General features: G+C 64.8%; 1 protein-coding gene across 1 annotated transcript in view; it reads right to left on the bottom strand.

Annotated features, from left to right (window-relative positions):
- Window positions 1–24,118, bottom strand: part of KMT2D (lysine methyltransferase 2D) — a 33,714-nt gene extending 9,596 nt beyond the window's left edge. Inside the window, exons 1-39 of the mRNA XM_064734651.1 lie at window positions 24,077–24,118; window positions 20,784–20,862; window positions 20,566–20,692; window positions 20,229–20,482; window positions 20,007–20,104; window positions 19,759–19,924; window positions 19,480–19,645; window positions 19,283–19,397; window positions 19,050–19,207; window positions 18,079–18,944; window positions 17,730–17,864; window positions 16,774–17,636; window positions 16,475–16,588; window positions 16,066–16,176; window positions 15,858–15,962; window positions 15,471–15,652; window positions 15,231–15,395; window positions 15,034–15,140; window positions 14,900–14,941; window positions 14,594–14,809; window positions 14,333–14,476; window positions 14,126–14,242; window positions 13,437–13,561; window positions 13,161–13,350; window positions 12,329–12,403; window positions 11,923–12,027; window positions 11,629–11,802; window positions 11,263–11,347; window positions 10,909–11,153; window positions 10,562–10,635; window positions 10,430–10,480; window positions 8,620–10,299; window positions 7,158–7,306; window positions 4,891–6,953; window positions 4,674–4,797; window positions 4,491–4,578; window positions 4,293–4,359; window positions 3,895–4,127; window positions 43–3,153 (exon numbers count right to left, since the gene is read on the bottom strand). Coding sequence (XP_064590721.1) covers window positions 43–3,153; window positions 3,895–4,127; window positions 4,293–4,359; window positions 4,491–4,578; window positions 4,674–4,797; window positions 4,891–6,953; window positions 7,158–7,306; window positions 8,620–10,299; window positions 10,430–10,480; window positions 10,562–10,635; window positions 10,909–11,153; window positions 11,263–11,347; window positions 11,629–11,802; window positions 11,923–12,027; window positions 12,329–12,403; window positions 13,161–13,350; window positions 13,437–13,561; window positions 14,126–14,242; window positions 14,333–14,476; window positions 14,594–14,809; window positions 14,900–14,941; window positions 15,034–15,140; window positions 15,231–15,395; window positions 15,471–15,652; window positions 15,858–15,962; window positions 16,066–16,176; window positions 16,475–16,588; window positions 16,774–17,636; window positions 17,730–17,864; window positions 18,079–18,944; window positions 19,050–19,207; window positions 19,283–19,397; window positions 19,480–19,645; window positions 19,759–19,924; window positions 20,007–20,104; window positions 20,229–20,482; window positions 20,566–20,692; window positions 20,784–20,862; window positions 24,077–24,103 — 12,996 coding nt within the window. The 5' untranslated portion in view covers window positions 24,104–24,118. The remainder of the gene's footprint in view (window positions 1–42; window positions 3,154–3,894; window positions 4,128–4,292; window positions 4,360–4,490; window positions 4,579–4,673; window positions 4,798–4,890; window positions 6,954–7,157; window positions 7,307–8,619; window positions 10,300–10,429; window positions 10,481–10,561; window positions 10,636–10,908; window positions 11,154–11,262; window positions 11,348–11,628; window positions 11,803–11,922; window positions 12,028–12,328; window positions 12,404–13,160; window positions 13,351–13,436; window positions 13,562–14,125; window positions 14,243–14,332; window positions 14,477–14,593; window positions 14,810–14,899; window positions 14,942–15,033; window positions 15,141–15,230; window positions 15,396–15,470; window positions 15,653–15,857; window positions 15,963–16,065; window positions 16,177–16,474; window positions 16,589–16,773; window positions 17,637–17,729; window positions 17,865–18,078; window positions 18,945–19,049; window positions 19,208–19,282; window positions 19,398–19,479; window positions 19,646–19,758; window positions 19,925–20,006; window positions 20,105–20,228; window positions 20,483–20,565; window positions 20,693–20,783; window positions 20,863–24,076) is intronic.
- Window positions 24,119–26,298: the final 2,180 nt, after the last annotated feature.

Raw genomic sequence — 26,298 nt, 5'->3', positions numbered from 1 at the left:
CCCCTCACCCACCTCACCCCCAGCCCAGCCTCTGCTGCTCACCTCCCGGCCCAGCAGCAGCGACTGTGGCCGTGCTTCTGTCCCAGCGCTCCGGTTCTCCATGTGCCCGTTGAGCTCGCCTGGGCTCTGAGCTGAGAGCTGCACGTTCTTGGCGCGCAGCAGCTTCTGCAGCAGCAGGTGCCCAGCCTCGGAGCGCCCACCCTGGGCCAGCAGGCTGTTGGCTTGGCTGTCCCCAGGGTCCCCATTGGCCTCTGGTTTTGCTGTCTCATCTCCATCCACCTCACACTGTGCCACTGCCGCCGCCTCTTCCTTGGGCTCCTGCTTCACCAACACCTGGGGGGCTTCACCTGCCGCAGGAGCCCCCTCTGGCACAGCCCCGTTGATGCGGGTCTCAGCAGGGTCAGCTGGGTCCGCCCCAGGTGCCTCGGCATCCCAGGGGCCGTGTGCTGGGTCAGGGAGGGCCCCGCTTGGCGTGGGAGCCAGCCCTGGCTCCGTGGGTGCTGCAGGGCTGGGGGCCAAGGCCGGGACCCCCGGTGATGTCTTCTTTGGCTCTTGGGGGCTCTGCTCGGGGCTGGCCAGGTGCTGGGGGGCACAGCCCAGGGGTGAGGGGGCTGGTGGCGTGGGGAGGCGGATGAGGCCGGGCTGGGGGCCACGGGCAGCCAGAGCTGCCTGAACCAGCTCAGCCAGGGGCTGCTGGGGAGGCTGCCCTGGCAGTGCCCGCCCCGCCTCGCTGGCAGAGCCGCTCTGTGCCTCCGCTGGGGCATCTGCCCGGGGCTGGAAAAGGGACCCCATGGGACGAGGGGGCTGGCGGGTAGCCTGCAAGCTGTAATCCGGGGCCTGCCCGGGGAAGGGGCCGGGGGTCCGTAGCGCCTGGTTCTGCTGCAGCAGGCTCTGCTGGTGCCGCTGCACCAGGAGGGCCTGGAGCTGCTGCTGCTGCTGCGGCGTCAGGTGCCGCAGCTGCGGGTTCTTGGCCAGGACACCCTGGAGCTGCGCCCGGATCTGCCCCATCACCGGCCCTGGCACCTGCCCCAGGAGACCTGGGGGGAGAGTGGCAGTGCCCGACGCTGGCCCTACTTTGTGCTGAACGGGGCTCTGGAGCCGCGGGGGCTGTGGCTGCCCTGGCAGGGCCCCTGCCACCCCCTTGCCTGGCTGCTCTGGGGGCCGCGGTGCCGGCACCATGGCCTGTGCTGGGCCTGTCCCACAGCCCAGGGCTTGTTCTGCCACCCCAGCCGTGTCCCCGTGCTGCTGGGACAGCTCGGGGTGCACGGCCCCAGGGCTCTGCAGCGATGGGGCCAGCAGGGCCCCTGGCTGCCCGGGGGCTGCCCGCATAACACCCGGCTGTGGGGAGCTCAAGAGGAGCTGCTGGCCCTGCCCTAGCTCAGCCTGGTGCTTGGGGGCCTGGGGCTCCCCCAGCCCCGGGGGGTTCAGGGCTCCCTGCTGCTCCCCGTGCAGCTGCCCCCCGCTCTCCCCGCCCTCAGCGTGCAGGGCGCTGCCGTCCATGCCCGCGGGCTGCTCCTTGGCAGCCAGGACCGCCGGGGCCGGCTGCATTCCCTGACTCAGGTGCAGCACAGAGGGGGCCTGGCCCCCCGCCCCGTGCTGCGGAAAGTGCTGCATGGAGGAGGGCTGCCCCTGGCCCAGCCCCAGGAGAGCTGGCTGGGCAGCCGCTGCTGAGTTCTGCTGCTGCTGCTGCTGTGGAGCCAGCAGTGCCCGAGACTGCCCCAGCTGCTGGGATAGCACGAGCCGGTGGCTCAGCATCCCCGGAGTCTGCGGCGCCAGCTGGGGCGAGCCCAGCACCCGCTGCTGGTGGGGGGCCAGGACGACCTGGCGCTGGGCTGGGGGGTGGCCCAGCACGCCAGGCTGGTGCTGCAGCCCTGGCCCGTGGCCCAGCACGCCTGGCTGCTGCTGGGGTGAGAGCTGCTGCACCAGGAGGCTCTGCTGGCTGCCCAACAGCCCCGGCTGCTTCGGCACCATGGGCTGAGCCCCTGCGCCGGGCTGTGGGGCTGGGGGCTGCTGCTGCTGCTGGCCCAGCAGGCCAGGCTGGCCCGGCACGGCTGTTGGCTGCACTGGGGCCTGGCCCAGCACACCTGGCTGCTGCATGGATGCCTGGCCCATCATGCCTGGCTGCTGCAGCGATGTCTGGGCCAGCACACCTGCCTGTTGCATTGAAGTTTGTCCCATCACACCTGATTGCTGCATGGACGTCTGTGCCATGATGCTCTGTGGCTGCATCGAGCCCTGTCCTATCAAACCTGGCTGTTGCATGGACGCCTGACCCATCACACCCTGTTGCTGCATCGATGTCTGTCCCATCACGCCGGGCTGCTGCATGGACGCCTGTGCCATCACACCTGGCTGCTGCAGCGATGCCTGTCCCATCACACCTGGCTGCTGCATGGAGCTTTGACCCATCACGCCCTGCTGCTGCATCGACGCTTGTGCCATGACACCTGATGGCTGCAGCGACGTCTGTCCCATCACACCTGATTGCTGCATGGCTGCCTGTCCCATCACACCTGATTGCTGCATGGCTGCCTGTCCCATCACACCCGGCTGCTGCATTGATGCTTGTCCCATCACGCCCTGCTGCTGCATGGCCGCCTGTCCCATCACACCCGGCTGCTGCAGCGACACCTGTCCCATCACACCCGGCTGTTGCATTGACGTCTGTCCCATCACACCTGCCTGCTGCTGCAGCGACACCTGGCCCAGCATGTTCTGCTGCTGCAGCTTCTGTGCCAGCTGCATCCTCTGCAGCTGCCGCTCCTGCATCAGCCGGCTGTCAGCCGCCAGCCCGCGCAGCGCCGGGTTCCCGCTGAAAAACGCGCCAGAGGATCCAGGTCCGGGGGCATTCCCTACAGGCTGCTGCCCCATGAAGGACAGACCCTGCTGCACGGCCATGGACACGCCGCCCTGGGGCAGGCGCAGCCCCCCAGGCTGCCCTGGCTGCTGCCCCAGGCCCTGTGCTCCCACCAGGGCTCCCCCGGGCTGCTGCACGCCGTGGGCTGACAGGAGCTGTCCTGGGAGCTTGGACATGAGGCGAGGGCTCTGCGAGGGGCTCAGGGCCATCACTGCTGAGGCCTGGTGCTGGTGCTGCTGCTGCTTGTTGCGGTATTCAGCCATGAGGTTGGTGTGCTCCTTCTGCTGCTTTCGCACCTGGTGGGGATGGCAGGGTGTCAGTGTCAGGAATGGCAGGGTGTCAGTGCCAGGAATGGCATGGAATTAGTGCCAAGGGCAGGCAAACAACACAGCCTTAGCACTGGGGATGGTGGGGCATCAGCAGCAGGAATGGCACAGATTTAATGCCCAGGATAGGGGAGCAATAGCATCAGGAATGGCACAAAAACAGTGCTAGAAATGGCACACCACGACCACCACCACAAATGGCACAGCTTTACTGCCAGGGATAGTGAGGCATCAGCACTAGGAATGGCACAGGATAAATGCTGGGGACAGTGGGGCATCAGCACTAGGAATGGCACAGGATAAATGCTGGGGACAGTGGGGCATCAGCACTAGGAATGGCACAGGATAAATGCTGGGGACAGTGGGGCATCAGGGCTGCAGACAGTGGGGCATTAGTGCTGGGAATGGCAGTTCATTAGTGCCAGAACAGCAGGGCATTAGCCCCAGGAATAGTGGGACATCAATGCCAGGAATGGCAGAGTGTCAGTTCCAGGAACAGCAGGGAATTAATACCAGGACTGGCACAGCATCAGTGCTGGGGACAGCAGGGCAGCAGAGCCAGAAATGGCACACTGACTCTGAGGACATCACTCAGTTTGCACTGGGGATGGCACAGTGTTAAAATTGGGAATAACGAGGCTGGCACTGGGAACACTGGGAACATCCCATTTGCACCAGGGACAAGGTGCCCACCCACACGCAGGGTCCTACCTGGTCCAGCTGCTTCTGGATCTTGCTCTGCTGCTCTGTCACCAGCTTCAGCTTCTCAGCATCGGCCTCGGGGAACTCCCTGCCGGCTTTCTTGGCCGTGCGCTGCTTGGCACAGAGCGCCTTGCGGGACTTGCGGTGCGCCCCGATCTGCTCCTCCAGCACCTTCAGCTGCATCTGCAGCAGCTGCTGCGTGTGGAACAGCCACTCCTCGTACTGGCGCTGGTCAGCCTCGTCTGTGGGATGGGGACAGGGCTCAGATCAGTGGGGACCCCGGGTAAGCAGAGACGCTGGGTCAGTGGGGACCCCCAGGTCAGTGGGGACCCCCAGGTCACTGGAGACCCCAGCCCCAAGGCAGGGTGAGCCCTGTCCCACACCAGCCCTGCCATGTCAGTACTCACTGATGACACCCTGTGCAAAGGTGGGTGGGTTGGGGCGAGCCTGGGTCGGGTCTGTGCCACTCCGCTCCTGCAAGAAAAGGGAGTGTTTGGATGCTGTGGATTTCTGCCCTCTCCCCACAGACTCCATCCCCTCAGAGAGATATAAAACCAACAGCTCTGGCCTGCCAGCCCCAAGAGACACCTGTAGACCCCACTCACCTGGCCAGTCCCTGCCAGTAAGTGGTTCTGCATCTCAGAGACAGCCGGGCCCCCCGAGAGCCGCTGGGCCAGCAGGGAAACCTGTTGCCTTTGGGGGGGACACACACAGAGATGAGCTGTGAGCCAGAGCCAAAGCAACCTGTCTGCCCCACCCTGTGCCCCCCAGATCCCCGTGTCTGTTACCTGTTCATGCCTGGGGCCACCCCAATGCTGCCCTGAGCCATCACCTTCTTGATGCCCTTCAGTGCCACCATCTTGGCCTTGGCAATGGGGTCCATGATGTCCTCAGCTGCAAACTTGTCCAGGTCTGCTGGGACAGAGATCACAGCACGTTCAGCCCTATGCCCCAACACCCAAAAGGGCCTCGTGCTCCCACAAAAAAATCCCCCCCAGCCCCTACCTGTGTCTGGGAAGAAGCTGTTGGCCAACTGCTGCTGCATGACGAGCTGGGGGGGCTTCAGGCCCAGGCTGGGGGGCTGCACCCCGCCCATCGGCTTCTGCACCAGCACCTGCTGCTGGCTCTGCTGGGGCTGCCCCAGGGCCACCTGCACCCCGTGGGGGGACGACAGCACGTGGGGCTGCCCAGAGCCCATGCCCATGTGGGGGGCCAGAGCCGGGCCCTGCTGGGGTGCGTTGAGCCGGGGGGGCTGCGGTGGCAGCAGAGGTGGCCGGGCCACCAGCCCCAGCTGGAGGGGAGTCTGAGGGGTGCCCAGACGGGGTGGCTGCCCCTCGGGAGGCTGCCCAGATGCCCCTGTGTGCAGCATGGGGTGCCCCGGGGCTTGGAGGTGCGGGGTGCCACGGGGCAGGTGGGCTGACATCTGCTGCTTCTTCTGCAGCTCCTTCTTCTCGTGCTCCAGGAGGTCCTCGATGAGCAGGGGCAGCTCGCTGGCCACCAACGAGCTCTCCATCTTGTCCAGGTCATCTGCTGGCGAGTGTCGGGCACTGCCCAGCCCCAAAGCTCCACTGTCCAGCTCGAACTTCTCCAGCAAGGGGTTGCTCTGGCCACCCAGCTGGGCAGTTGCCAGCCCACGGCCAGGGCCGGTGTAGGGGTCCTTCTCCAGCACGGGGACACCGGCGTGGCCACTGTTGGAGAACTGAGTCATGCCAAGGCGAGTGGGGCCGGTGCTGGAGCTCAGGAGGGTCTGGCCAGGTTTGACACTCAGCCCCAGCGAGGCAGAGATTTTATCTGTGCCCTGCAGTGCTTCTGACTTGATGGGGGGACCAGCGGTGGTGAACTGGCAGGGCGAGGTCTTCAGGCAGCCTTCCTCCAGCTTGGGCTTGACATCAGTGGGCAGCGAGCCGGGCTTTGCCTCTGCACCCTGCGCCTTGAAAGTCGGGTCAGGGGCCAGCACAGTGCCCGTGGGGCAGGCAGAGAGTCCCAAGCCCATCCCAGACACCAATCCTTCCTTGGGCACCTCCTGATCCTCCGCAGATGGGGTCACATCTTTGCTGTCCCCAGTGTCAGGGAGCTTCAAGGTGGGCGCTGGTGGTTCTGTCTTGAGCTGGGCCTCCCGCTCTGCCTTCTCGTTGGCCGACTCCACGAGGCGCAGGTGCTCGTTGAAGATGTCCTTCTTGTCCCCAGTGTCCAGCTCGGGGTCGGTGTAGGCCAGCAGGTCGAACTCATCCCCGTTCAGCAGGTCATCCAGGTGGGGGTCTGCTGTCTCCAGGCTGTCCAAGTTGTCCAGGTCATCGTCCCCTTTGGCCACATCTGGATCCAGGCTAAGGTTGGCCAAATCATCATCATCTTCCAAGTCCTTGTGGGAGCCAAAGTCGTCATCCAGGTCAGGCTCCACGGGCACCTCGCAGGGCAGCCGTGCCCCCTCCAGGCTCAGGTGGCTTTTCCCAGGGGTGGGCGCAGGCTCTGGAGCGGGGCCATCCTTGGCACCCTCGGGGCGCAGGCTGGCACCGGAGGACAGGGGGCGTGGAGGGATGTGCTGCTGCAGCTCCAGGGTGGGCGCTGGCAGTGGAGGTGCCACCTTGGCGTGGGGCTGCTGGTGGCTGTTGCCCATCTCGGCTCCCTGTGGGGACGCGGGTGGCAGCGGTGCTGGAACCTTCTGGGATGGCAGCGCCTGCATGGGCATCACTGGGGTGCACAGGGCCTGGGGGGTGCCCTCCTCCCCGGGCAGGAAGAATCGAGGCCGGGGCGCCTGGGGGGCAAAGGGAGATCCCACGACACCCCCAGGTCCTTTCTGCACGTTGTGTCGGAGCTCGATGAAGGGAGCGCCCAGAGCAGCTGGCGAGGGGGGCACGGCCTCGGCAGGGGTGGGCAGGCGGGTGCCCAGGGTGCCCATGGGGGTGCCAGCGGCCGGGGGGGCGAAGCGGGAGGTGACAGGGAGCCTCAAGGCCGCCACTGCTGCTTGTTGCTGTTGCTGCTGCTGCCACAGGTGCTGCTGCTGCTGCTGTGGGGATGGTGATGGGAACACCCCACGGGGGTAGAAGGCCTGGGGGGGCCCCACCGCCGCCCTGCAAGACACCGTGGTGTTGGCACCAGCTTGGTACAGCCCCGACACGCCACGTCCCATCCCTCTGAGACTGTGCCAAGCACCCAAAATCCCACAGCCATCCCCTCCCTCCAGAGTGATCCCCACGAGCTGGGGGTCTGTGGGTGATGTCTGCCGGCTCCCACCCGTGCATGCTGAGCCCGTGGCACTGCCAGGGGGCACCCACCGCCCGCTGATGTCCAGCATGGCCGGCGTGGCCGCCGGCGGGGGCCGGGAGAGCCGCTCGTCCTGCGTGAAGGCTGCCTGCACCATGACGGAGCCGGGCAGCTTCCCTGCGCCTGCTGCCGTGGCCAGAGTCCCGAGGAGAGCCTTGTCCTGGAAAAAGGAAGGAAAAGAGTCACCCATCCATCAGCCACGTCATCCCTCTTTACACCTCCATCAGCCACATCTCCATGCCCCTCCCTCAGCTGCATCCCTCCATGCCCCTCTATCAGTCACATCCCCCTGCCAACCCCCTCCATCAACTGCATCCCCCCAAGCCCCTCTATCAGCCACATCCCCAATGCCCCTCATCAGCTGCATTTTCCTGTGCCCCATCACCCTCTCCTGTGCCCCTCCATCAGCATGCCATGCCTTCCCAGTCCCTCCATCCCATCGCCACATTTCCCCACCCAGTGCCCACCATGCCCCTCCATCAGCCACATTATCCCCCATGCCCCTCTCAGCCATATTCCCCTGCCATGCCCCTCCACCAGCTTCATCCTCCCATGCCCCTCCATCAGCTGCATTGTTCCCGTGTCCCTCCATCAGCCACATCTCTCTGCTGTGCTCCTCCATCAGGCACATACCCCCATGCCCTTCCACCAGCTGCATCCTCCCTGCCCCTCATCAGCCACATCCCACCCATGTGCCCCCCATCAGCCACATTCCCCGCTTTGCCCCTCCATCAGCTGCATCCCCTCTTGCTCCCCCCATCCCTCATCAGCCACACCCTGCCATGCCCACAGCCCTCCACACCACTTGCTGGCTGGTACGGGGCCATGCCCCGGCTCCATGCCCCAAAGCTCTGCCCCTCTCGGGTGCCCAGGCACATGAGCCCATGCCTGCGCACCGCGCTCTCCTTCCTCCTGCCAATCCTGTTCCTCTGCAGACCCCTGCTGGCCCCTTATCAGCAACTCCCGGGTCCGCTGCGCTAGAAGCAATTCCCGATTTAGACCCAGAGCTGAAACCCGCTCCAACTCAGCACACAACCCCTACACAGAGTGCCCATTAACGGCCTTCGGCCATCCCCAGGTTTTTCCCTTCCAATGTCTCTCCCAACCGAAGGCTGCTAACTCTGGGATGAGCACTCCCGAGCCCTGGTGCTGAGAAGAATTCAGATTTAGAGCCCAGAGTCGCAACACGACCAAAACCAAAAACAAACCACACAGAGAGTGCCCATTGATGCCTTCACAGCCCCAGTTTTTCCCTTCCATTCTCTCCCAAACCCAAATGGATGCAACTGGATGAGCAGCTCCTAGAGCCGCTGACGCTGAGAACTCAGTGTTAGAGCCCAGAGTGGCAAGAGAACCAAAACCAGCAAAACAAACCACAGAGAGTGCCCACTGATGCCTTCACAGCCCAAGTTTTTCCCTTTCATTCTCTCCCAAACCCAAATGGATTCAACCAGATCCCAGGAGAGACCTCACCTGCCGCTGCTTCTCCAGCTCCGACTGGCTCATGGTGCCCAGCGCCCCATCCTGGGCACCAGGCAGCTCCGCCAGCTCCCGGTTTGGGGGTGCTGAGAGCCCTGCAGCCACCTCCTCCCTCTTGTCGGCCGTCAGTCCCAGCGCAGCGCGGGGCAGGAAGGTTCCAGAAGGGTCCTGCTGCTGCGGGGGAGCCGGGGGCTGCGGTGGCAGCACCGATGGCGGCCGCAGGGGCGAGAGGCTGTAGGAGTCGGGGGCGGCGGTGCCAGGGCCCAGCGGGCTGCTGGCCTGGTGGAAGCTGGGGGACGAGGCGTAGGCCGAGCTCTGGGGCTTCCCAGAGCCGTAATGGCTGTTGATCCCGTGGGGCTGGTGGGATGGGGAGCCCTTGAGTGGCTCTGAGACGGCCGGGGGGAAGGTGAAGCGCATGGGGGGCTGGCTGCCCGGGAAAACGCTGGCGCCGGGCGAGCGGGCAAAGGGCGGCTGTGGCCCTGCTGCTGCCTTGGCGTGGGGGTCACCTGCTGGGGTGCCCCCAAAACCTCCGCCAGCTGCCCCCACTGATTTGAACCCCGGCTCCGGCAGCTGTGGGCGGGGGGGTTTGTGCAGAGGGGTGAAGGGATCCCGGGACTGCGGCCGGGAGGGCGGCTGGGAGTAGGGATCCGGCGATTGGAAGCGAGGGGTGACTGGGGACTGGCAGAAGGCTTCGTTGGAGAGAGGGCGGGGGGTCAGGGGGGACTGGGAGCTGGATTGGGACTGGGGGCTGGCGGGGATGCGGGAGAAGGGCTCAGAGGGCAGGGAGCGGGGCGGGAGGGCGCAGCAGGCCTCGGGGGGCTGCAGCCGGGGCGTCAGCGGGGGCTGCGAGTAGGGGTCCAGGTAGGGAGACTGACGGTACAAATCAGGGTGGCCTGGGGGCGAGGGGGCCAGGGGATGGGGGTCGGGGGGCCGGTGCCCCAGCCCCGGGCTCTGCGGCTCTACCTGAGAGACCCGAGGGGTCATGGGGGCTTTGAAGACGTCGGCCGCCTTCAGCTCCGCAGCCGAGAGGTGGGCGCCGCCTGGGGAGTCCCCGTAGCCCATGGCAGAAGCATAGCCAGGTGAGCAGACCCCCAGGCTTCCCCCATCCTCCTTCTTCACCTCCAGACCCTTCTTCTGCTCCCCAAAAGGCAGGGGAGAGAGCAGGGCCTCAGGGGGCCGTGCCCCAGGACTCCCTGGCACCGACAGGTTGTCCAAGGAGGGGCACCGGGGCTTCAGGAAGGGGTCAGGGGTGCCAGGTTGGTGCCGAGGGGTGCCAGGCGGGGTGGGGTGGAAGTCAGGGGGAGCACGGGGGGCTGTGAGGGGCTGGGGCTGGCTAGGGAAGGGCTGGAAGGCAGCCCCCGACGTGGGGCTCTGGCCCAGGGGCGAGGGGAAGCGAGGCTCCAGCGCGTAGGCGGGCGCCGCGCCGTAGGGATCGTGCGAAGGCACTTGGGCAGGGGACTGGGGCGGGAGCTTGAGGAAGAGCTCGCTGGGAGACTCAGGTCCCCCTCCAGCACCCGCTGGGGGCTTCAGGAAGCCCTCGCCGGTGGCTGGGGGGCTGCTGATGTAGACGGGCTGTGCCCCCGGCGGCACCGGGATCCGCAGGTGCAGCGAGGGCCTCTCGGGCTTGCGCAGTCCCTCCCCTTTGGTCTGCTTGTTGATCTGGCTCTCGGCCTGCTGCAGAGAGAGCCGGGCTGTCAGCGCTGTGGGAGCCCTCCCCACGGGGTGGGCACGGGCTGGGGTGGGCACAGCAATGTCCCCCAAAGCTGGGCCGGGGCCGCCGGGCACCTCCCCGCGCCTCACGTACCTTCTGCACCTTGTTGATGCGATGAGCCGCCCGGTTATCTTTGGCCTTTTGCTAACAAAGACACGAAGCCAGCTGACTTGCAGCCCCCCGGGTGCCCCGGCCCCACCACCCCACTGACCTCCTGGCACTCACCAAATATGGGGCTTTGTCCGTGGCAGGGACTTTCCTCCAGAGCTTCATGATCTGTTTGCAGCGGCTCGACCAGTCTGGGAGTCCAGTACGAGCAGATACAGGGGAGGAAAGCAACGTTAGCCCGGACCTGAGGAGCTCACTCCTATCCTTGGTGGGCCACTGTCCCACCCTCATGTGAAGGGACAACCCAGGAGACAGAGTTAAGACCCCCTACCCACTTTAAAGAACACTTCAGTGGCAGAACAGCTGGGATCTCCCCTCAAAAAAGGAACCAGGGGAGTCACACTCCTCCCATACCCCCCAACCCTCACCCCAACGGGGCGGCTGCAGCCCCCCCAGAGCCCTACCTGGATAATCCTGCTTGAGGTTGGGGAAGTTCATGTTGGCGTAGAGGACAGGGGAGATGGTGGAGAGCTCACCCAGCTCCTCGTCCTTCTCCCAGCGCTGCAAACTGCGCTGGTTGTAGGACAGCCCGTCGCCCTCGCCCTCCGTCGTGGGTGTCGTGGGGGTCGAGGGGGTGGTGGCGGCCGAGCTGCTGGCCCAGGGGCTCTCGGGCTCGCAGTGGTCTGGGCTGAAGAAGCCGCTCCGCTCCCTGAGTGAAGACAAGCATCACAGGTTGTCAGGTTGTAAGGAAGTGTGGGTCACAGAGCACCCTGCAGTTCAGTTCCTCCAAGGAGGGGACCCCCAGCTCCTCTGAGTACCTGTTATCGAGGAATGGGGACTGGCAGACCCCCGAGTACGAGTCCAAGGAGACAGATCCGGAGAGTGAGCCCAGGGAAACGCTCCCTGTGAGGGAAACAAGAGGGGTTGCAGGGAAAACCAAGTTGGGGAACAAACCTGCGCCTACCCTGGGGGTCCAAACAACTCCCAGACAGCACAACCCCCAAATTCTTCCCTAGATTCACCCCCAGAGCAACAGGGAATACCCAGGAGCATGGGCTCTCAGACACCACAGGCACCATTGAGTGAGTGAGTTTGGTTTTCCTGAGGCTGGAAACAATCCCTGCCCTTCACCACACAACTCCAGGGACCTCCTGGATGATGAAGGCTCTGCCAATTCCACCCACCCTGCCCCGAGAGCTGCAGGTCTCCTTGCAGGAAGGGCCGCTGTGCTCGGCTGGGGTCCTGCCCGGCCTCCATCCCCGCGGCCACGCAGTTGAGGGGCTGCTCCCCACGCTCCGCTGAGCCCAGCACGTCCTTGAAGAGCTGCTGCACGTCCTTGCTCTCCATCTTGGGCAGCTCTGCAGAGACAAACGCAGGAAGAGCTGGGTGCAAATACCACACTGATGGGAAGCAGAGAAACCTCGGGGTCACGGTCCTGGGACCCCTTCAGCAGAAGAGGGAGCACAGGATGGTCTCACCTTCCGTGGGGATCTTGTCGAGGTCAGAACTCAGTGCTCCCTCGCCTGGGGTGGCCGGTTTTTCGGTGTCCCCGCGGTCTGGGGAATCCTTGGGCTCGTCAGCTCCTGAGGAAGAATCAAGAAATGCCCTCAGCCCCCTGGGGAACCCCGGCTCAGGGTTTTGGGGACCCCCATGGGGCAGCCCCTGCCACCCAACAAGGGACACGAGTCCATCGGTTCTCCAGCGGCGCCGCGCCACAAGGGGGCGCTCTAAGCACCACTCTATGGTCACGGGCATCATGGGATTGACCATAGAGCTCAGCCCCGCCTAGAGCGGAGCCCTCAACCATAGAGTTTGGTCTCGGTGGCTGTGGGCGCCCTGTGCCCCGTGGAGGACTCGGCTCTGAGGGTCCCACAGGGGTCTCACCCAGCTCCTCGGCCTTGGCGTCGTCCTTGCCATCGTCATCGGGAGCGGCGGCGCTGCCGTCAGTGCTGTCGTCGCCTGCAGGGTAGCCCAGGATTCAGTGAGCAGGGTCAGGATCCCCCCCCGAGCCCCAGTGCCTTCCCTCAGCGGTGATGGCCGCCCCTCACAGCCCTCGGCCTTGTCCAACGAGCCTCAGAGCCCCCAGCACTGCTCACAGTGGGGGTCCCCAACAATCCCAGCGACCTCCGATATCCCCCCAAGACCCCCAATAACCCCAGGGACCCTGAACAACCCCCTCAGCCATTCCCAGCCATCCTGGGGACCCCAACAACTTCCAACAAGGCCAGGGGTCCCACAGCAACCTCAGGGACAACCCCCAAGAAACCCCAACAACCCCAGAGACATCTGATATCCCCAGGGACCCTCAAGCCATCCTGGGGGACCCCAACAAGGTCCAAAAAACTCAGGGATCCACAACAACCCCAGGAACAACGCCCAAACAACCCCAGCAACCTCTGATATCCCCTCAAGACCCCCAACAAGCCCAGCGACCCTGAACAACCCCCTCAGCCATCCTGAGGACTCCAACAAGCCCCAACAAACCCAGGGACCCCCAACAACCTCAGGGACAACCCCCAACAAGCCCAGGGACCCTGAACAACCCCCTCATCCATCCTGGGGACCCCAACAAGTTCCAATAACCCCAGGGACAACTCCCACAAGCCCCAACAAGCCCAGGGATCCCCCAACCCCAGTAGGGACCCACAACAACCCCTCGCTAACCCCTGTAACTCCCCCCATCCTAAGCTGCAGACCCACTCGTGGCCACACTCACCTCGGGGGTGGGTGGGGGTCTCCCTCCTGTCCGGGGTGCCCCCCTGCAGTGCCCCAGCGAGGTTGGGGTCCCCCTTGGGCCTTGGGGCACCCTGGCCCAAGGCGGGGCGGGCGGCCCCGTCCCCAACCCCGCCTGCTGCCAGCAGCGCCTTGCGGCTCAGGTCCATCAGTGCCTTCCCAAAAAACGCCTCCTGCAATTGGGGAGGGGGTTCTGTCAGCATGTGGGGGTCTCCCCATCCATCTCCTCATCTATTCCAAGCCCCTCCATCCATCCCACCTGCAGGTACGGGGGGAACATGTCCTCCAACTTGCTCTTCTTCCGTCCCCGGCGCTTCTTCTTCTCGTCCCCCTCTCCTGAGCCAGGATCCAGGCCAGCCTCGGCTGGGACATCACCAGGAGCCCCTGCAAGAGCCCCCCAGCAATGAAAACCACCCCCAAAAAGGGTCTGGGGATGGTCCTGTGCCACTGGAGGGGCACTGCACATCCCTGGGGGTGAGAAGGGAATGGGAAATAAAGGGGAAGGGAAATAAAGGGAAGGGAAATAAAGGGGAAGGTTTGGGAAGGTTTGGGAAGGGAAGGTTTGGGAAGGTTTGGGAAGGTTTGGGAAGGGAAGGTTTGGGAAGGGAAGGGAAGGGAAGGTTTGGGAAGGGAAGGGAAGGGAAGGGGGAAAGGGAGAAAGGGAAAAGGGAAAGGGAAAGGGGGGAAAAGGGGAAAAGGGGGGAAGAAGAAAGGGGGGAAAAGGGGGGGAGGAAAAGGTGGGAGAAAAGGGGGGAGAAAAGGGGGGAGAAAAGGGGGAGGGAGAAAAGGGGGAGAAAAGGGGGGGAGAAAAAGGGAAAGGGGGGGAAAAGGGGGGAGAAAAGGGGGAAAAAGAAAAAAGGGAAAAGGGGGGGAAAGAGGGGGGAAAAGGGGCAGGGGAAAAAAAAGAGAGGGAAAAATAGGGGGGAAAAAGGAATCATTGGGCCCTACCATCCTCAGGGTGTCCCTCGGTGCTCAGCCCCTCACGCCCCACGTCTGGCAGCACTGCTGAGACCTTCTTGAGCCGCGTGTGGGACTTGCGCTGCCTCACCATGAACCCACCGATGCCTGGGGGGCAGAGGAGCAGTGGGGATCACAGTGGGGTCATGGAAGACCCCAGAAGGGTTCAGAGCCTGCAGGACACTGCAGGACACTCACCAGGCCGGTATGGTTTGCGCTTCCTCTTCTTGCACTCCTCAGGGTCCTCCAGCCCCTTCCCTGAGTCCCCATCAGCTCCAACGTCGCGGTCAGGGCTGGCCGGAGCCTCCAGCTTGATCTCACACTCCATGTGCTCCACACCCACTGCAGGGGGGTGCACATGAGTGGGACCCCCTGACACCCCAACACTGCAACGCCCCGGCTCTCCCAGCAGGAGCACCCACGCTGCAGTGCCCCAGCTCTGCCAGCAGGAACACCCACCGTCAGCTTTGAGCAGCTCATCGGTGTCCAGGTCACCGTCCTTCTTGTCCTCAGGGCCCAGGGGGTCGCCCCCCTCCAGCCCCCCGTCCCCGTTGAGGGTGCCCGGGCGGCCCTTGCGCTGCCGCCGCTTGTGCAGGGGTGACAGGGTCAGGTTGCGCAGCACGGCCATCCCCGTCTCTGTCAGCCACACGCCCTCGAAGCGGAAATACTGGGGCTCTGAGGGGACAAATGCCAGCGTTGGGGACAAATGGCAGCGCTGGGTGTGTGGCCAGAGGATGGCACAGCCCTGGGAAGCCCAGCACATACCTGGATCCTTGGCTTTGATCATCTCTGCAGAAGGAGCGGGCACTGTGGCAGGAAAGCAGAGGAGCAGGTGAGTCCCCACACCCCTCAAATGCCCCCCAGATCCCCCAGAGTTCCCCAATACCCCATGAACTCACCGGGTTTGACCACGTAGGGCTGGCAGGCACTGCAGTCAAAACCTTCATCTGCAGCTTGCTCCACCTCCTCCTCAGTGAAGAGGCTGTCACACGCGGCGTGCAGCCACCTGTGGGGAGCATGGGGGACCATAACACACCACAGCCTCTCTGGCAGGACCCCAAATTCGAGCCCCTGGAGCCCAGGGCACGGTGCTCACCGATCACAGTGCCGGCACTGGATGAGCAGATCGTCCTCCACGTATTTCTCACGGCAGAAGGGGCACACAACCAGGCTGGCACAGGGTGCACAGTGGGTGTAGTTGTTCTGCCACTCGCAGTGGAAGCCAGGAGACGCAGCCCCACACTGCACACAGCACACGCACCTGCAGAGAGGCGCCCAAAGGGTCAGCACCCCAAATTTAGCCCCCAAATTTCAGCCCTGTGTGTCCCCCACGCACCACTTGCACTTCCAGCCGCCCTTGGGCACGGTCTGCAGCGGGGGGTCCAGGCAGTAGGTGTGGTAGCTGATGTCGCAGTCGTCGCAGAGCAGCAGGCGCGAGGGGTCCGAGGCTTTGCCGCACACCTCGCACACGATGCACTCCACGCAGCGCCAGCCCTTCAGCAGCATCACCTTGGTGATCTGGGGACACGGGAGGGCACCCACGTGAGCCCTGGGCATGGCCATGGGGGTCCCCAGGCTACCCCCCATCCACACCCCAGGGCTTGGCACGGACAGGCCAGAGCACAGCTCAACACACAAGACGTGCCAGGCACGACCTTGTGTGTCCTTGGGGGGCACAGCACAGTTCTGGGGTGGGGCTGGGGGTGCTGGGCCCCCTCCTCACCTTGCTGTTGACACAGTAGGGGTGGTAGCACTGGGAGCACTGGGAGCAGGCGAGCAGGTGCCCCTCGGCCCCACGCCCGAAGCTGCCACACACCACGCACATGTCCTGAGTGGGGGTAGAGGTTGTGAGTGAGGAGACACAGCTGGCAGAGGAGAGACAGAGTCTGTCCCACCCTGTCCATCTGTCCGTCCTGCCATGCCCTGGTTACCTGCATGAGCACAAACTTGTCAGTGTTGGAGAAGAGGACGACTGTGTTCTGCATGGTGTCATCATCGTCCTCATCCTCCTCCTTGCTGGGCGAGCTCTCCACGTCGGCGAGCTGAGGACAGAGAGGGAGACTCAGCACTGAGGACACCCTCTCTGTGCAGTGTGAGGGCATCAGGAAGATGCAGGGCCAGCAGAACCCCTCCCCAGGGGGAAGCTCTGTATCTGCTCTATTTTTTGTGGTGAAGCCCCCAGACTCAGCAAAGGCACAGGCATGAGACCCCATAAGACCCAACCCACCCCACATAAAGGCCTCAAGTCTTTCCATGGGAGAGATGATAGAGAAGGGGATGGGGGAGACTCTCAACAGCTCAAGGATTCCCTGGACCCTCCCTGCCCCAGCCCAGCCTTACTGCTAAGGTGTCCACAGACGAGGTTGTCGACTTCAGGCGTGCCCGGCCTCGGCCCCGGCCCCCGTGGGAGCCACCTCGGGGGCGTCTCCGCCCTGGGAAGCTGCTGCTGCGCCCCTGTGGCCAAGGGGAGAGGGGAGTTACAGCACTGGGAGCAGTGGGACCCCCCATGCCAGGGCAGCAGAGGGGCACTGCCCCCATCCCACCCCACCACACACTCAGCCCTCGCCTACTTGCTGCCCAGTGAGGGGGCTCAGGGTGAGGGGTCCCCCCAAAATTGTGGTGAGGGGATCCTCCTATACCTGCTTGACACGGGAGCGCCCCGGGGAGCTGCGGCGCCGGCTCTTGTCCCCGTCCCCTTTGGCTGCTGGCTCAAAGAGCAGCGAGTCATCGGTCTCAGCGCCCATTGGCAGTGACCCGGCGTCCTCCTTCTGCAGGCTGGCATCAGCCGAGGCTGGGCCCAGCTCAGGGGACAGAGACCCCCCACCCTCAGGGTCTGGGGACCCCAGCAGCGGCTCCGAGCCGGGGAAGCTGCTGCTCGTGTCCCCCTGGCTCAGGTTGGAGATCTCGTTGAGGATGTCGGGCCGTGGGCGCAGCGCGGGGGGCTCGGGGCACCCCTCGTCCCCGTGGCTCAGCAGCTTCTCGTTGGTGGGGCACACCTCCATGGGGGTCTCAGGGCCCAGCTCCTCCGGTTCCAGGAGCAGGGGGGACCCCGAAGGAGACCCCTTGACTTCAGGTTCCCCCCCAGCCCGGCCTTCTTCCAGGGCATCCTCCTCGCTGAGTGGTGGGGAGCTTCCACTGGTGCCCTCCCTCTCCAGCCTCGGTGCTTCTTCTTCCTCCTCTTCCTCCTCCTCAGGCAGGCTTGGGAAGGGCCCCAGCTCGGGGGCTGGGCTGCCCTGGGGGGCATCGGCAGGGGGGCTGGCTGGGGACTCCCCCTCAGCACCGGCCATCTCCATCTCCTCATCCTCAGGGGGCTCGGCAGGGGCCAGGGTGACAGCAGGGGAGCCCAGGGGTGGCGGTGGGGAGCCAGGGGGGTCGGTGTCCATGGCGATGCCAGGGCTGCCAGGGGGCTCAGGCAGGGCTGGCGTGGGGGGCTCGAGCACCTCGTCCTCCTTGGCATCAGGGGAGGGCACTGGGGTCCGTGCAGGCGAGATGGCACGGAGAGCTGGGGGTAGAGAGGGGAGGAAGTGTGAGATATCACAGCCCCCCAGAGACACCCACCTCCCCAGTCCCAACCCTGGTGTTTCCCCAGACCCACCTGGGGGAGCTGAGGGTGGGGGTGTCATCTCAGGGGGCAGCGAGGGCTCTGGCTCCAGCTCCATCTCCTCCTCAGGGAGCACCTCTGGAGCCAGGGCTGGTGCCTCCTCTGCCACTGTCACCTCGGGGAGGAGACCTGGGGGACAAGGATGAGGTGAGGGAGTGTGGGGGTCCCCTCCATCCCCCCTGTGCCACCCAGCCTGGCATTGAGAGGTCCCAAAGTACCCCAAACAGGGCATCAACATATGAAAAGAGAAGGAATAGAGGAATCAGGCAAAGCCAGGGCTGGGAGAAGCCACAAAAAATATCCAGAGGAGGGAAAAGAGGACAGTGAGAAGTGCCCAGATTACCTGGTGGTTTCAGGTCCTCCTCGGGGGGCAGCTCGCTGGGGATCGGCTCTTCAGGGGCCAACTCAACAAGGGGGGGCTCTTCAGGGCTCAGCTTCTCGGGGGGCAGCGCTTCAGGAAGGGGGTCCTTGGGGAGCAGCTCGATGGGGGGAGGTTCACTGGGGGGCAGCTCCTCGGGGGGCAGCTCCTCAGGGGGTGGCTTGTTGAGGGGCAGCTCATCCAGGGATGGCTCACTGAGGGGTGGCTCTTCAAGGGGAGGAGGTTTGGGGGGTGACTCGTTGGGGGGCAGCTCGTCAGGGGGTGATTTGTCAACGGGCAGTACTTCAGGGGGGGGCAGCTCATGGGGGGGCGACTTTTCAAACGCTGGTTTCTCAGGGGGCAGCTCAGCAAGGGGAGGGACATCGAGGGGCAGCTCGTTGTGGGGGGGTTCACTGGGGGGCAACTCCTCGAGGGAGGGTCTGTCAGGGGGCAGCTCAGCAAGGGATGGGGTCTCAAGGGGCAGCTCCTCACAGGGGGGCTCCTCGGGGGGCAGCAGGAGAGGAAGGGGCTCCTCAGGGGGCTGCACTTCAGGAGGCTGAATGTCAGAGGGCTGCGTGTCGGGGGGCGGCTGATCGAGGGGCAGCTCATCTGAGGGAAGTTCTTCGGGGGGTTCTTCACTGGGGGGCACCTCCACAGAGGCCAGCTCGCCAGGAGGACACTCAGCATTGCCTGGGGGAGCCTCCTTGGGGTCTGGGGGTGCCTCTTGGGGGTCTGGGGGTGTCTCCTTGGGGTCCACGAGGGGCTGTGTCTCCTCATCACACCCCACAGGCTCCAGCTCAGGCGGGGGCATGGGCGCATCCGTCGAGTCGCTGGGGACAGGGGACTCTGACCTGGGATGGGGGGACCTGGGTGAGGGGACAGCACTCAGGCCACCCTGTCCCCCACCCACAGAGGGCCTGAGCCCCCTCCAAAGCAGCACCCCCATCCCCACTCACATCTGGGCAGGTGGGTCAGGCTGTGGTGAAGGTTCTGGCGCCGTGGGGACATCGGCCGTGGCACGGCGCTGCTGGCAGTCCCCACACACCTCCGAGCCCGGGGACCACTGGCAGCTGGAGCTGGGGTGCTGGCCACAGTCTGAGCAGACCCAGCAGTTCTGAGGGGAAGCAGAGATGTGTCAGGGGTGCAGGGGGGGCAGGCACAGCGCACCCCAAGTGAGAGCAGGACATACCTTGCACTTCCAGGGGCCGGTGGGGAGGCCCTGGGTGGCTGGCTCCGTGCAGGAGCTGTGGTAGCCCTTGTCACACGCCTCGCACACCAGCATGGCAGAGTCCTGGCCGGGCTGCCTGTAGGGCACAGCAGCAAGTGAAGGCCGGGACCCCTCCTTGAGTGCACACCCCTATCCCCAGCGCGGGTCTGGGGGCTCACCTGCAGGTTTGGCACACTTTGCACTGGGGGCACTGCCAGCCCGAGCGCTTGCGAGGCGTCAGGGAGATGTTCAGGCAGGCCCCGTGGAAGTGCTGCCCGCAGCTGGTGCAGAACACCAGGTCCTGCAGCTCGCCCGGCCCGCTGCACACCGAGCACCGCGCGTCCTCTGTCAGCCACGAGAAAAGGGGGTCAGGGCCACCTGCTCGTGGGGTTCCACCCTGCTGGGAGCAGGGCAGGAGGCTCCCAGCACCCAAGGGTGGTGTCCCCAGCCCCACGCACCCATATCCACGGCCTCAGCCACGTGCTCGGGGCAGAGCAGCCGCAGGGTCTTCATGGACTGGAAGCAGCCGCTGGCGGCGGCGCAGGGGAAGTGGTAGAGGCGGGAGCAGCCGGCGGCCGCCCGGCAGGGGATGGTGGCGCCTGCCCGCCCGCAGCGTTCACATTTCTGCGAGCAGAGGAGTTCAGGGGGTCAGCAAGTGTGCAGCAAACCCTGCCATCCCCCTGAACCCACTTTGGGATCTGCTCACCTGTGAGATCCCTGAGAAAACAGCTCTGGCCACGCCGGCCACGTCCGGCCCCGCACCGGCCGCCCAGGCCGCACACCAGTGGTGCACCCAGCAGTGCCCTGTGGGGAGGGGGAGTCAGGGACAGCTTGGGGACACTCAGGTGGCAGGATGGGGACGCTCAGGTGGCGGAATGGACACACTCAGGTGGCAGAGTGAGGACCCTCGTGCCGTGATCACACTCACCCGTTGGCTCAAAGAGCTGCGCTGGCGTCACCCCCTCGGAGAAGCCAATCTGTGCCAGGCTGTCACCCGCCAGCTCTGGCTCTGGGGGGAGCTGGCTGGGCCCTGGGGGAGCCCCTGGGCCGGGCCCATCAGGGGGTTCGTGCCCCGCCAGCCGCTCGGGCCAGTCGGGCACTGGCTCGAAGCGCTGCAGCTCCCGCTGCCCGTGTAGGCTCCAGTCCCCACAGTTGCAGAGGGCACAGCGGCGGCCCAGCGGGCTGGGAGGGGACAACAGGGGGTGTCAGGGACATTTAGGACACCATCCATAGCTCCACACCACCCCTGAGCCCTCCACCCTCACCTGGCAGCCTCGGGAGGTCCCTCCGTGCCCGCGGTGTCCGGCTCTGGCCCTGCAGAGGCTCCTTCGGGGGGTTTCAGGGGGTCCCCCTCGGCGCTGCCCATCTCCTCCGAGGCCATGACCCCATCGGCTGTGGGGACAGGGGTGTCACCACCACAGGGCAAACAGGGCCAGGTGCCCAAAGTCTGCCCACCCTGGCAGGGTCTCTGTCCCCGGCTCACCTGGCGCGGCTGCGTCCTTCTCCTCGCTGGGCACCTTCTGTTCGTCCATCCTGCCTCCGGCGTTCCTGGGGGGCCACAGCTGTGGGGGGGGACACCCGTCAGCACCAGGGATGGTGGCACCTTCCCTGGCACCCTGCAGCCTCCCTCTAGCCAAGGGACAGGGCAGCATCTTCCCACTGCGACCCCAAACACAATTTATAGGCTCTGGCATTGGGAATGTCCCCCAGGAGCAGAGGGTGGCACCTGCCCCACAGGGGTCCAGGAGACCCCCTGGCCTCCCCCATCACCCTCTGCCCACCAGGTCCTCCCCAAATCCAGCCAGTGCCACCCCAACAGATCTGGGGCAACCAAACCCCTGAGTGACCTGGATTAAGGGGGTGCAGTGACCCCGACTCTACCACACACCAGCACCCCATGGAGTCACCGAGACCCCTGAGGAGCCCTCAGGACCCTCCCAGCAAAGCTGGGACCCCCACGTGGGGAATATTCATGGCAATTCGGGATGCAGCAAAAAACGGGGTCCCCACCACCAGCACCTGCCTGTGCCCCCATTTCCTCAGGCCCAGCACCGACCCCGCACAGCACAGAGAGTCCCGGGATGGGAACGGGGGGAGACTCACCCCAAAACACGACCCACAAACCGGGGATGGGGTCCCGCAGCCGCCCCCTCCCACCGCTGCCTCAAGCGCACCCCAAAAACCCCGGAGGGCTCCAGCACGGCGGGGGCAGCGAGGGGGACCCCAAACCGGAGCACGGGGCACGCACGGGGGGACCCGCGGGCACCGGGGGGGGCCCAACGCAGAGTCCGGGGCACCGGGGAGGGAGGGACGCACCGGGGCAGCGCCAACCCCCCAAAAACCCGGGAGGGTCCCGGCCGCGGGGTAGAAAGCGCCGTGTCCCACCCAGCACCTCCCTGGCCCCGGTTCCCGGTGGGCCCGGGGCTGTTCGAGCCCTCCCCGGAAAGTCTCCGGGGCCGGGGGGATTCGGGCCCTCCCGGGAAAGGCGCCGGGGCCGGGGGGAGGCCCGGCCCGCACCCCCCGGTGAGCCGAAACACCACGCGGGGACACCACCCCCCCCACACCCTCCCCGGTGCTCCCGGGCCACGCTTCCCCCGCTCCCCGGTGCAACCGGGGGGTCGAACCGGCCAGGCCCCGATCCCCGGCCCACCGCGGCCTACGCTGGCACCGGCACCGGGCCCCGAGCGACGGGCCCGGCCGTAGCTGCGCTACACCCGCCCGGGCCCCGCCGGTACCGGACACAAAGGCGTGGGAGCCGCGCTCTGGGCCCGGCCCCGGTCAGGCCTTACCGGGAGCGGCGGCACGGCGGAGGCGGCGCGGCCCGGAGCCCGCACGACCGCGGGGCCGCTCCTTCCGGGGCCGCCGGGGCCCGTCCCGCCCGCGCGGGCCCCACGGCGGGGCCGTTTGCACCCCCGCGCCCCCCGCCCGGTGCTCACCCCCGCGGCCGCCCTACGCCGACGGGCCTCGGGGCGCGGGGCGTTCGGTGCTCCCCGGCGCGGCCATTTCCAGAGGAAAGTAGGTCCCGCCGCCCGCCCCCGCCCCGCCCCGCCCGCCCCGCCGGGGCCGCCGCCGCGCTGGGTCCTAAGGGGGAGCCGCGGAGCGGGGGGCGCCGCCGCTCCCGCACTACTTTGGGCGGCGGGGGCTGCGGGCGGAGGGAGACGGTGCGCGGCGGGCGGGCGCTGCGGCCGCGGCGGGGGGGGGCGCGGGGGGTGTGACGGCGCGCGCGCGGCCGCAGCGCACGCTGCCGGGCGGGGCGGGGGGGGAGATCCCTCCGCCGAGCTTAACCCCGGCGGCGCCGGGGCGGGAGCGCACGTGGGCACCGAGGGGGCGGGGCTAGAGGAGCCAGGCTCCGCCCACCGCACCGGCACCGGCACCGGGGATGGATGGATGGATGGGTGGATGGATAGAGGGAGGACTCCCGGATCGCGAAGGGAGGGTGGCATTCGGGATCGCCCACGGTGTCCCGGGCCGGTGTCTCCGTTATCAGTGTCCGGTATCAGGGTTCCCCGTAGGAGCCCACGGGACAGGTCCCGGTGTATCCGGAAGAGCTGTTGTGTCCACTGCCGGTATCCCTGTACCGGTCCGGGAATCCCCGGTAGCAGCCGCCGAGCCCGGTCCCGGTCCCCGCTCACCGGCACCACGTGCTGCTGCTGCTGAGCCCCGGTCCTGCAGCACCATGCACGCCCGGTTCCGGTATCCCCGGAGCAGCCGGTCCTGCTCTCCCCCACCCCAAGGGGTGCACGGGGCCGGTACCGCCCGTTTGGACCCTGAACCCCCCCGGGGAGGGGTAGGGGGGGTCAGACCCAGGACCTCCCCGTGCCCAAACCCCAGACCCAGCGATCTGGGAGGAAAATTGAGGGGGTGCAGCCCCACCCTGGTCCCAGCACCCCAAAAACACTTCATGCCCCCCCCCAAGCAGCTCCCGTTCCTCTTCACCACCACAATTGTGTAATTAGCACCAATTAGCCCGGCTGGGTGGAGATAAGCCTCAAGGGGAACCGCAGCCAGAGCCCCCCCACACACTCACAAAGTTCTCAGGGATAGAAATGAGGGGGGACAGGGCTGGAAAACCCCCAAAATCCCAGTGAGGCTCTTGGGGTGCTCAGTGCCATGAGGAGGGGGCGCATCCAGGGTTGGAGGGAGCCTTCCCCCCCCCCCCCAGCAAGGAACAACCCCCCCAATTCAGGGGTTTAGAGACAAAACAAAGTTGAATTGTTCCAGCCCCGACTCCCACGGGTCCGGGGGAACAACACCCGCATTGAGCCCTGGCTGCCCGAGCAGGAACGGCCCCGACCTGTCCTTGTGGCTGTGGGGGGGACAGCAGAGAGCCCCCAGCCCGCTGGGAGCCCCACAGGCTGCGCAAAGTGAGGGGCTCCCCACAAGGAGGGTCCTGGGGAGGGGTCTGTCCCCACCCCAGGGGTCACAGCACGCTGGTGGATCTGCCACAGGATTTATCCAGCTCCCCACGAGCTTCATGAAGGTCCCCGTGGTCACCTGAAGGTGAGGGGACATCGGTGGCATCGCATCGGGGCTCCAGGTGGGCTCTGTGCCCCTCACACCTCCACCAGCTTCTTCCTTTCACCGTCCTCACCTCCCAGCTGGGGACACGGCAGGACAGACAGGATGTGCCAGTGGGACACACAGACACACAGGTGGGACCCCAGACCCACCCAGACGCCCCCTCAGCTCTGCAGGGCCCAGAAAACCCTGGGACCCCCTCCCCAGGAGGGGCAGCACCGGCCGTGTCCCCCCCCCCCTCCCCAGCTCTCAGCTCACCTGGAAGCCGTGGGGACAAAGGGACATCGAGGCTTCAAACCACCGAGGTGTCCCCCCTGTCCCAGGTGACCCAGAGGGGTCCCCCCTGTCCCCCAATCTCGGGGGTCCCTCAGGGAATGTCACCAAGTGGATCAGGATGGAGCCATGATGATGATGATGATGATGATGGAGTGATGGGAGACCAGCAGCCCCACAACACCCCCCAGACCCCCCAAACTGCCCCACAACACCCCCAAACTGCCCCACAACACCCCCCAGACCCCCCAAACTGCCCCACAACAACCCCAGAGCCCCCAAACTGCCCCACAACACCCCCCAAACTGCCCCAGCAGACCCACAACACCCCCCAAACTGCCCCAGCAGCCCCAAAACACCCCCCAGACCCCTCAAACTGCCCCACAACACCCCCAAACTGCCCCACAACAACCCCAGAGCCCCCAAACTGCCCCAGCAGCAGACAGAACTCCTCCTCGCCCATCACCACCACCTTGGAGGCTGCAAGGGGGGCACCAGCTCAGGGGGGGCTGCCTGGGACCCCCCAAATCCTCCCCTCAAGGCTCAGACCAGCTTCCATTTCACTCCAGGGGCACCTCAGCCCCCAGCACAAGGTTTTGGGGTACAAGACACCCCCACAAAAATGGGGACACGTCTGCCCTCATCACCCGGGGTCCCACAGGGGGATCAGGAAGAGAGCCCCCTCCTCATCCAGCCGGGATTTACTGCTCTGCACCGTGGGCTCACAGCCCAGGGAGGTTTTACCGGATGGGGGGGGACACAACACTGGGCTCGGTGCTCCCGGTATCACCCGAGGGAGGGGATGGAGAACCGGGAACCCCTCCCGTTGGGGCTCCAGGGGGTCCCGGGGAGGCTGAACACAGCCCCAAACCCCCACCCGGGGTGGGCTCCCGCCGTGCTGAGCCCCTCCGGTGCACCCGCCGTTGCCGGTAATCCCCAGTGGAGCATCCCCGCTCTCACGTACACTCCGGGAACGGATTCCCGGAGCCCGGGACACCCCCAGGCCGAGTCGCCCTGCACGGACCCAGCCGGTGCTCGGTAACCGGGGATGAGAATTTGGCGGGAGAGCGCGGGCGGGCGCGGCAAACAGCGCAATAAACGTGCGGGGGGGCGGGGCCACCGCCACTACACCGGCGGCCGCACGTGACCACAACACCGCCCGCCCGCTCCCATTGGCTGCGCAGAGCGGATAGGGGCGGGGCTAAGAGGCCGCGCATGCGCTTTAGCTGGAGGGGCTCTCCATTCATGAAAAACGGAGGGAAGGGCCGTGGCCACGTGGTGGTCGCGAAATTGAGCGGGAATGGGGAGGGGGGTGTGAAAAATGCGGATTTTATCCTTGGCTTCTCGCGAATATTCAAATGAATATTATATGTGTTGTGTCAGAAAGTTGTGCTGTATTAATTCTCTTACGTAGTGCGTTATATATAGTTTTAGGTTATAATGTTAAAATAGAAACTATGCTATATAGGATGTGAAAAATGCAGATTTTATGATTGGCTTCTCGCAAATATTCAAGTGAATATTATATGTGTTGTGTCAGAAAGTTTTGCTATATTAATTCTCTTAAGTAGTGCATTAAATATAGTGTTGGGTTATGTGAAAAATGCGGATTTTATCCTTGGCTTCTCGCCAATATTCAAATGAATATTATATATGTTGTGTCAGAAAGTTGTGCTGTATTAATTCTCTTACGTAGTGTGTTATATATAGTTTTAGGTTATAATGTTAAAACAGAAACTATGCTATATAGGATGTGAAAAATGCAGATTTTATGATTGGCTTCTCGCAAATATTCAAATGAATATTATATGTGTTGTGTCAGAAAGTTTTGCTATATTAATTCTCTTAAGTAGTGCATTAAATATAGTGTTAGGTTTTGTGAAAAATGCGGATTTTATCCTTGGCTTCTCGCAAATATTCAAATGAATATTATATGTGTTGTGTCAGAAAGTTGTGCTGTATTAATTCTCTTAAGTAGTGCGTTATATATAGTTTTAGGTTATAATGTTAAAATAGAAACTATGCTATGTAGTATATTTTTTTCTAAAGAAAAGACTCGCAGTGAGATAGTAGCTAGAGGACACCGAAATCTTTCAGAGAAAGAGAATTTATTGCTCCATTATCAGGAGAAGAACTTCTTCCCACCTTGCTTAGGCAGGAAGATGCTGTTAAGATTGTGAGAAAGAAGTTGATGCTGACCAGACAGA

Source organism: Zonotrichia leucophrys, chromosome 29 (assembly GCF_028769735.1).
Source record: "Zonotrichia leucophrys gambelii isolate GWCS_2022_RI chromosome 29, RI_Zleu_2.0, whole genome shotgun sequence".
In the NCBI taxonomy this organism is placed as follows: Eukaryota; Metazoa; Chordata; class Aves; order Passeriformes; family Passerellidae; genus Zonotrichia; species Zonotrichia leucophrys.
The sequence above is the reverse complement of the archived record's forward strand: the minus strand, read 5'-3'. Positions and strand labels throughout refer to the sequence as shown.